At 29.7% G+C, this 10,463-nt stretch overlaps 1 protein-coding gene across 1 annotated transcript; it reads left to right on the top strand.

Moving 5' to 3' along the window:
• Positions 1–895: 895 nt before the first annotated feature.
• Positions 896–6,176, top strand: LOC119615839 (C-mannosyltransferase dpy-19 homolog). Its single transcript, XM_037971824.1, is given in 15 exon segments — positions 896–1,021; positions 1,085–1,346; positions 1,493–1,620; positions 1,623–1,658; positions 1,661–1,726; positions 1,729–1,762; positions 1,764–1,878; positions 2,364–2,909; positions 2,911–3,660; positions 3,662–3,818; positions 3,821–3,849; positions 5,254–5,365; positions 5,430–5,514; positions 5,583–5,708; positions 5,779–6,176. Coding segments are annotated over 15 exon segments (2,697 nt in total). The 5' UTR covers positions 896–975; the 3' UTR covers positions 5,984–6,176.
• Positions 6,177–10,463: the final 4,287 nt, after the last annotated feature.

Here is a 10,463-nt window from a genome sequence, read left to right as displayed (position 1 = left end):
AGGTTAGAATTTTGTTTTATGTACTTTCCGCATGGTATACTGTAATATTTTAATTAAAGTTTAATTGATAATTTTCGTTTTTTTCTATAATTTTCTATGAAACTTACTATTATTACGAATTTCCAAACAAAGAACGACTACAACAAAAAGGAATAATTTATTGAAATGTCAAACAAATGTATTAAAAGAGAGAAACTGATAAACAACTAAAATACAAACATACATACACACACATTGCAGGGTTGCTATAAATAGTAGTATTATAAAGTAGTATAGTTGTAGAGTTAATAATAGGGTTCAATAGTTGAAACAAAAGTCATATTTTCGACATTTTGCGATTAATATTATAAATCTAACATATTATAAATCTATAATTTGTCTTAAGCTTTATGGAATTTTTAAAAAGTCCACTTTTCAAAAAACTATATTGTTCAAAAGACAATTTAAAGAACCCTAGTTAATAGCTAAAAGTTTGTAGTTTTATTAAAATAAAATAAGAAAAGTACTTTATTAAAACCATTTTTAACCGATTTTTTTATTTTAATAATTTCGAGCCATATAAAAGACATGTAACAAAAGAACTCGTCTGAAACACAAAAAAACACTAATTATTTTTTTTACAATGTGGCATCTCTTTCCATACTTTTTTCTCTCTTGCTTTAATTTACACTCACAGCTGATTGTCAAAGTCATTTTTTTTACACAAAAAAAAAAACTTTTTTGTAGCTGAAGCAGTACAAATTGGTGCCGGAAAAACTTGGATAGGGAGGCATATTTAATTAAAATTGTTTAAAAAAAGGCTGCAGAAATGAATAACGAGCTGCAATATGAATAAATAATTAAGTATTTCGTCTGTGCAAACAAAAGAAAAAGCATATTTTTTAAACAGCAAACACAGAGAACTAAAAAATAGGTTTCCAAGGGTAAATAAAAGCTAAACACGAATAATAGTGAAAAGTTGCAAAACCCACAAATATGAAGGAAACAAAACTTGTATTAATGCTGGCCCAATCATTTATAGGTAACTTGCACACAATTTCATTATACAAACAATGAAAATAATTGTTGTTTTATTCGTTTCTAGGTACAGGCTTCTTTTTTCTGTATGTTCATCATGTAAGATCATTATTTGAAAGCCGCACTAATGTTGCTCACTTGACACAATTGGAACGTGAATCGTTATTTCGGCGTGAAGATGCTTTATACTACAGTTTCTATAAAACATTAACAGATGCCCCCGACTTTTGGTCTGGCATCGATCAATTGTCTAATCTAACCACCATAGAATATCCACACAGTGTTAATGTCTTGAGTAGATTTCATGTATTACCAGAGATAACAATAGGGTAAGTGTACTTGCTACTAATCACTTAAACACGTTAACCCCACCCCCATGTAGATATCATAATCTTTTGATATAATAATCCATAAAATATTCATTGTTTATTTAATATGTTCTTGTACTTATAATGTTTTAATGTTTTTTTTTTAGGTTCTTTTATCATGTTCTACGCGCCAATAGCAAATTGGGTCTTTTCTCTTTGCTTAGCTGCTGGCGTTCCGATGACATACGTTTGACCCTAGACTATGGCCGTTGTGAGGGACAAAATTTGCAATTCTATTGGAGTGTGTTTGGATGTTGGGTGGTGTTACCATTTTAACTATTATATGTATGGTCTACTATTGAGTCGTAATATTTTTGGTGGCATTTATGCGGTGGCTTCGTATATATGTTTCATAGTTTCGCCTCGAAAATCTATGAAAGCAATGGCCCGTGAAAATTTTGCATTTCCCAGCCATATATTTGCAAATGTTTACTTGTGTGTTTGCATTAATCGTGTTACGGAGAAGAAAACGCATACTATGTCCATTGTGCCGGTAAGTTATCTTATTTGGATTACAACAAAACTTAAAATCGGAACAGACAAAGCTGATAGATTGAAAAAAACCATTATAAATTAATATGTTTGAAAAGCTTTAGAATTAAACTATTTCTTTCAGAATACTTTGGTTCTAGTTCAGTTCTAGTTTAGTTCTAGTTTAGCTCTAGTCCAGTTCTAGTTCAGATCTAGTTTGGTTCTAGCTCAGTTCTTATTCAGTTTTAATCCAGTTCTAATTCTAGTTCAGTTGTAGTTCAGTTCTAGTTCGTTTCTAGTTCATTTCATGTTCACTTCTAGTTCAGTTCCAGATGGACCAGTTTATATAGCTTGAAAGTGAACTGATTTATTTGGAAAAACTTGAAAACTTCCAAAACATCTTTCATAATGGTCCTGTATTTTTACAATATCTTGAAAACTATACCGTTTTTAAATTGCTTTAACTAAACACTTCATTGCATACAAATTTATTTGCTATTTTTTCAGACCTTAAAACTCACCTATTTCACCACCATGGCTCTATTGTGTTGGCAATTTTCTGCCATAATATTCGCCAGTCAAATTCTTATACTCATGCTACCCTGGTCAATAAGTTCGGTACCCAATCGTGTGGTAGGAATGTTTACAGTCGATTATGTCTCGTCACAACTAATGGCAAACTGGATAGCTTATTATTATTCACAAGGAAATCGTCGTTATTTCTTTGGTTGGCAGCTAGGACCACTTATCGGTCTTTCATTAATAACAGCAATACGTTTGTATAAACAAACTCCTGCAGCAGCAACAACTAGTACATCGTCAACTACCGCCACACAACAAAAGGAGACAGAATCAAGTATCACCGAAAATACAGCAGAATTTCTGTTCAAAACTATACCTCTGGGGGTGTTACTTTCAATTTGTTCACAAAGCACCATCAATGATCTGCTGGAATTATCTGGCTTAGCTAAACCCATAGAAAATACATATGCTCTCTATAGGGATCTTATTATACATTGGGGTTTACAGGCTAAAGTTAATTTTGTTACCAGTTTTATCGGCCTGTAATCCCGATTATGCCCGCATGGAGTTGTCTGAACTTTGGGGCTTTATAAAGAATTTAGTGGTTAAACCTTATTGCCTATATGGTGTTGTTATAATGGCAAGATTCTTTCGAAAATGGCGTAAAACTACTGAACCCAAAGAACCCAATTCCGAAGTGGTTGAGCGAGCTAAAAATTATATCTTAGAAGATTTTCTAGAAGAGCATCATGTCAGTATGTCTGATATGACTAAAAAAGAAACTGAAGCCATGTTTAATGAGTGCATGGAACTTTTTGCTAAATGTGACTATGATTATGATCGTTATAAGAAAGAAAAAATAAAATTGAAAAAAGAAAAACCCGATGAACATTTGGAATTCATGAATGATATTAAAAAACTAAAGGAACAAATTAATGAAATACGCGAACAGAAAGATAAAAAGTCAACACATAATAAAGAAAATCAAACTCAAAATGAAAATAAAGATGAAGATAAAGAAGGAAAACAAACAGATACTGATAATGATGCCTCAAATGAACCAGACAAAGATTCCTCTTCATCATCATCAGCTTCTGATACAACAAACAAACCGTCCATAAATGGTAAAAAGTCGTCTTCTTCTTCCAAAACCACATCATCCTCTTCACAACAAAAGTCTTCAAATACGAAAACAACCGATCTCAATGACAGTGAAAGTGATGCTGATATAGATGACGATGATAATACCTGCAATTATCGTAGTTTTCATTATTTATACAGTTTTTCTACAAATGGCTGTATTCGCTTTTATAGGCCTCAGTATTAGAAAATTATTTTTCTTATGTTTTACACAAGGTTGTGTTCTTGGTTCTACAATATGTTCCTCATTTATGTCTAAGAAAAATCGTCGCATTTTTTGGACTGCCTATTTGTCAGTGTTTTAACGAGTATTATTAATCCGGGAATAAGGGTGAGTTGTTTTGGAATTTGTATGATTTCATTAAAAGTATCGTGGATCTATTTGAGTTCAAGTTCATTACTAGTTTAGTTCTAGTTCAGTGATCAGTACTAGTTCAGTTCTAGTTCAATTCTAGTTCAGTTCTAGTTCAGTTCTAGTTCAGTTCTAGTTCAGTTCTAGTTCAGTTCTAGTTCAGTTCTAGTTCAGTTCTAGTTCAGTTCTAGTTCAGTTCTAGTTCAGTTCTAGTTCAGTTCTAGTTCAGTTCTAGTTCAGTTCTAGTTCAGTTCTAGTTCAGTTCTAGTTCAGTTCTAGTTCAGTTCTAGTTCAGTTCTAGTTCAGTTCTAGTTCAGTTCTAGTTCAGTTCTAGCAGTTCTAGTTCAGTTCTAGTTCAGTTCTAGTTCAGTTCTAGTTCAGTTCTAGTTCAGTTCTAGTTCAGTTCTAGTTCAGTTCTAGTTCAGTTCTAGTTCAGTTCTAGTTCAGTTCTAGTTCAGTTCTAGTTCAGTTCTAGTTCAGTTCTAGTTCAGTTCTAGTTCTAGTTCAGTTCTAGTTCAGTTCTAGTTCAGTTCTAGTTCAGTTCTAGTTCAGTTCTAGTTCAGTTCTAGTTCAGTTCTAGTTCAGTTCTAGTTCAGTTCTAATTCAGTTCTAGTTCAGTTCTAGTTCAGTTCTAGTTCAGTTCTAGTTCAGTTCTAATTCAGTTCTAATTCAGTTCTAGTTCAGTTCTAGTTCAGTTCTAGTTCAGTTCTAGTTCAGTTCTAGTTCAGTTCTAGTTCTAGTTCAGTTCTAGTTCAGTTCTAGTTCAGTTCTAGTTCAGTTCTAGTTCAGTTCTAGTTCAGTTCTAGTTCTAGTTCAGCTCTAGTTCAGTTCTAGTTCAGTTCTAGTTCAGTTCTAGTTCAGTTCTAGTTAAGTTCTAGTTCAGTTCTAGTTCAGTTCTAGTTCAGTTCTAGTTCAGTTCTAGTTCAGTTCTAGTTCAGTTCTAGTTCAGTTCTAGTTCAGTTCTAGTTCAGTTCTAGTTCAGTTCTAGTTCAGTTCAGTTCTAGTTCAGTTCTAGTTCAGTTCTAGTTCAGTTCTAGTTCAGTTCTAGTTCAGTTCTAGTTCAGTTCTAGTTCAGTTCTAGTTCAGTTCTAGTTCAGTTCTAGTTCAGTTCTAGTTCAGTTCTAGTTCAGTTCTAGTTCAGTTCTAGTTCAGTTCTAGTTCAGTTCTAGTTCAGTTCTAGTTCAGTTCTAGTTCAGTTCTAGTTCAGTTCTAGTTCAGTTCTAGTTCAGTTCTAGTTCAGTTCTAGTTCAGTTCTAGTTCAGTTCTAGCTCAGTTCTAGTTCAGTTCTAGTTCAGTTCTAGTTCAGTTCTAGTTCAGTTCTAGTTCAGTTCAGTTCTATTTCAGTTTATATTTTTACACTTATTATTTATCTTCTATTATTAGAATATCCAAGAAGAGTATTTCCCATCTAACGAACTTAAATTAGGACATGATGATTTAGACACCATGTTGGAATGGATTAAAATGAATACAGAAAGAGATGCAGTATTTGCCGGTAAACTATCAAAATTAAATACTAACTACAGTATTAGCTTTATAAAGGGAATCTTTAATTACAGGACCTATTGATATAATTGGCAATGTTCACCTATCAACCAGAAGGCCAATAGTTAATCATGCTCATTTAGAAATGAGACAGATTAGGTAAGTAATATAACTCACAATTATTCCATATATATTTAAAAAAAAATTGTTTATATATTTTCAAATAGTGAACGAACTGAACATGTTTATAGTATATTTAGTCGTCAACAATCATCAGATATTTACAATCAATGTTCTCAATTAAAAATACAATATTTAATTGTGGCATTAAGTGACTGTAATAATGAAACTAGGTAAATATTTGCTTTTATTTTTATTCAGTTTGTTTAGAAATATCAATTTTTTTCTATATTCTTTGTTTAGAGATGAATGTGATTTATTAACAATATGGGATGATATGCAACCTGCATATCGTAAATATCCACAATTTTGTTCTGAATTAGCTGTTAAGAATATACCGAGCTTTTTAAAAGTATTTACCAGCGATTATTATGCTATTATTAAAATGTTTTCGCAAAGTGTACAAATAAATTTGAAATATAATAAAATGCCTGAAAAACAAATGTGAGTGAAACTATTATAAAAATAAAAAAAAATGTAAAAGAAAATTTTTATTAAAATGGTTGAAAATTTATAAAATTCTAAAAAAGCATAAAATACAATATAGTTATTATAAAAAAAGTCAATTGCTTGCAAAACACTTTAAAGCTTCTTTGAGCATAAAATAAAACCAAATAAAAAGAAATACAATACAATAAATGCAATTATTTATACACAAAAGTAAGAAAAACAAAAAAGTGCAACAAAACAAATCACATTAATAAACCAAATACCAATCCTATATTGAATTTATTTTCTGAAGCAAAAATCCTATTTAAAAAGCTTGAAATATAAGAGAATAAAAATATAACAAAAATAAAACTTAAATCTTATTAAAAGCAAATAATATTTTTAAAACATTTTGAAGAGACTTGATTTTTGTTCTTTCCCTGTTACAAAAGAAAACATAAATATATAACTGATTTCATTTTAATAATCTATATTTAGTATAAACTTTTGTATAAATTTATAAAATTAAACTAAAAAAAATAAAATACCAGCCAACTTAGTCTTTAAGTTCTCTTATGAAACTCTAAAAAAACGAAAAATGATTATAAATATTAGTGTTAAACACTTATTTTTTACTTTACTATATTATGTATATCTTACTATTATTATTATTATTATTATTATTGCTATTATAATGAGTATGTTTAATAATAAATACATTTGTAGTTTATAAAATTAAAACATTTTTCTTAATTACTATTACAGACATAGAAACACACATACATACGTATGTATAAACACATACACTTTATTAAGATTATTACTACTTATTTGTTTATTTCCTTTTCTTTTCTTTTTATTTTAAAAATAAATAATTAATTAATTATACTTAGTATGCATTCCCTGTCACTTTGATGAATAGAAAAACAGACACAATTAATTTTATTTCGTAATTTTGGTATTTTTTAACAAAAACAAAAATGTATTTCAAAAATATGAGTGATAAATTTTAAATTATATGTGAAAAAACAAATATTAACATATTAAAAATAAATATTTTTAGGTGAAATTAAAAGTTTAAAGATAAAAAATAAAGAAATATATAAAAATCTAATAAAAGAACTGTATTTTAATTCGTTAACTAACTTACTAACTAACTAACTACTACTAACTAACTAACTAACTAACTAACTAACTAACTAACTAACTACTAACTAACTAACTAACTAACTACTAACTAACTAACTAACTACTAACTAACTAACTACTAACTAACTAACTAACTACTAACTAACTAACTAACTAACTAACTACTAACTAACTACTAACTAACTAACTAACTAACTAACTAACTAACTAACTAACTAAGTAACTAACTAACTACTAACTAACTAACTAACTAACTAACTAAACTAACTAACTAACTAACTAACTAACTACTAACTAACTAACTAACTAACTAACTAACTAACTAACTACTAACTAACTAACTAACTAACTAACTACTAACTAACTAACTAACTAACTAACTAACTAACTAACTAACTAACTAACAACTAACTAACTAACTAACTAACTAACTAACTAACTAACTAACTAACTAACTAACTACTAACTAACTAACTAACTACTAACTACTACTAACTAACTAACTAACTAACTAACTAACTAACTAACTAACTAACTAACTAACTAACTAACTAACTACTAACTAACTAACTAACTAACTAACTAACTAACTAACTAACTAACTAACTAACTAACTAACTAACTAACTACTAACTAACTAACTAACTAACTAACTAACTAACTAACTAACTAACTAACTAACTAACTACTAACTAACTACAACTACTAACTAGCTAACTACTAGCTAACTAACTAACTAACTGACTGATCTCTCTAATATGAAATAAGTATTCCCATAAGCTATGAAAAATTTCTATAAGTTCATTGCTTCGCGAGATATTAGTGTTTAAAATTTATCTAGCTTTTAGCTAATTAACCGTAATGTCAGGCGTGCAAAATGTTGCTCATCATTTAGCCAAGATTCCAATCTATCATATGGTGAAACATTTATTCAAATACCTCTTATGGTTTTCGAGATATAGGCATTGAAACTTTAACTTGAGCCAGTAAATTATCACAAAATGCGTCTGCAGAAGGTTTGACAGATTGTTCCATATCTCTAATAATATTAGAAATATTGAAATAAAACTCGGCAGGTTAATGAAATAAGAATTCTAGATTCCCATCAGCTATGAAAATGTCCATAGGTTCATTATTTCGCGAGATATAAGCGTTTAAATTTTCGCTAGCATTTTTAGCTATAAGATTGTAATGCCAGGCGGGCCAAAGGTTGCTCATCATTTAGTCAATATTCCAAACTATAATATGGTGAAACATTTATTCAAATACCTCTTATGGTTTTCGAGATATAGCCATTTTAAAAAAAATGCTCAACATAAATCTACCTACTAACAAATTCTGGGGACCTGGTGTTTACCAAATTTTTGAATTTTGTTTTTTTCGTTTTTTGGTGGTTTAAAAAAGAATTTTAGTTTTTCTTATATCTCGGTGGATCTTAAAGATAATTGAATGAAATTTGGCTGGTAGATAGATAAAGAAATGAGGATTAATTTTCTAAACACAAAAATACTACCACGCCCATTTCACAGTGAAAAAGTGGGCGTAAACTAAAAATAACTATTTTTAATAAATTCTGTTGTTTTTTAACAGGCAAAATATATCGATGGAGTAGCTGAATTCCTTAGTTTTCATATGCAGAAAATTCCATGTAAATATCCCAAACCGTTCCTGAGATATAGGCATTGCAACTCTACCTTGATGTAGTAAATTATCACAATGTGCGACTGTAGAAGGTTTGACAGATTGTTCCATAACTCTAATAATTTTAGAGATATTGAAATAAAACTTGGTAAGTTAATAAAATAAGAACTTCAGATTCCCATAAGCTAAGAAAAATTTCCACAAGTTCATTATTTAGCGAGATATAAGTGTTTAAATTTTCGACAGCATTTTTAGCTATTTATTTGTACGTCAGGCGGGCCAAAGGTTGCTCATCATTTAGCCAACATACCAATCTATCATATGGTGAAACATTTATTCAAATACATCTTATGGTTTTTGAGATATAGTTATTGAAACTTTAACTTGAGGTAGTAAATTATCACAAAATGCGACTGCAAAAGGTTTGACAGATTGTTCCATATCTCTTTTAATATTAGAGATATTGAAGTAAAACTTGGTAAGTTAATGAAATAAGAATTCTAGATTCCCATCAGCTATGAAAAATTTCCATAGGTTCATTATTTCGCGAGATATAAGCGTTTAAATTTTCACTAGCATTTTTAGCTATTAAATTGTTATGTCAGGCGGGCCAAAGGTTGCTCATCATTTAGCCAAGATCCAATCTATCATATTGGTGAAACATTTATTCAAATACCTCTTATGGTTTTCGAGATATAGCAATTTAAAGAAAATGCTCTACAGAAATCTACCTACTAACAAATTCTGGGGACCTGGTGTTTACCAAATTTTTGAAATTTTGTTTTTTTCGTTTTTTGGTGGTTTAAAAAGAATTTGGGTTTTGCTTAATATCTCGGTGGATCTTATAGATAATTGAATGAAATTTGGCTGGTAGATAGATAAAGAAATGAGGATTAATTTTCTAAACACAAAATACTGCCACGCCCATTTCACAGTGAAAAAGTGGGCGTAAATTAAAATGAACTATTTTTAATAAATTGTGTTGTTTTTTAACAGGCAAAATATATCAATGGAGTAGCTGAATTCCTTAGTTTTCATATGCAGAAATTTACATGTAAATATCCCAAACGGTTCCTGAGATATAGGCATTGCAACTCTACCTTGATGTAGTAAATTATCACAATGTGCGACTGCAGAAGGTTTGACAGATTGTTCCATAACTCTAATAATTTTAGAGATATTGAAATAAAACTTGGTAAGTTAATGAAATAAGAATTTCAGATTCCCATAAGCTAAGAAAAATTTCCATAAGTTCTTTATTTCGCGAGATAAATAAATAGCATTTTATACGTACAAATAAATAGCATTTTTAGCTATTTATTTGTACGTCAGGCGGGCCAAAAGTTGTTCACCATTTAGCCAACATACCAATCTATCATATGGTAAAACATTTATTCAAATACCTCTTATGGTTTTCGAGATATAGTTATTGAAACTTTACCTTGAAATAGTAAATGATCACAAAATGCGACTGCAAAAGGTTTGACAGATTGTTCCATATCTCTTACAATATTAGAAATATTGAAATAAAACTCGGTAGGTTAATGAAATAAGAATTCTAGATTCCCATCAGCTATGAAAAATGTCCATAGGTTCATTATTTCGCGAGATATAAGCGTTTAAATTTTCGCTAGCATTTTTAGCTATTAAATTGTAATGCCAGGCGGGCCAAATGTTGCTCATCATTTAGTCAATATTGCAAACTATAA

Source organism: Lucilia sericata, unplaced genomic scaffold (genome assembly GCF_015586225.1).
Source record: "Lucilia sericata isolate MDLA Ls3-8-SP2 unplaced genomic scaffold, ASM1558622v1 Contig008694F_arrow, whole genome shotgun sequence".
NCBI classification, from domain to species: Eukaryota; Metazoa; Arthropoda; class Insecta; order Diptera; family Calliphoridae; genus Lucilia; species Lucilia sericata.
The sequence above is the reverse complement of the archived record's forward strand: the minus strand, read 5'-3'. Positions and strand labels throughout refer to the sequence as shown.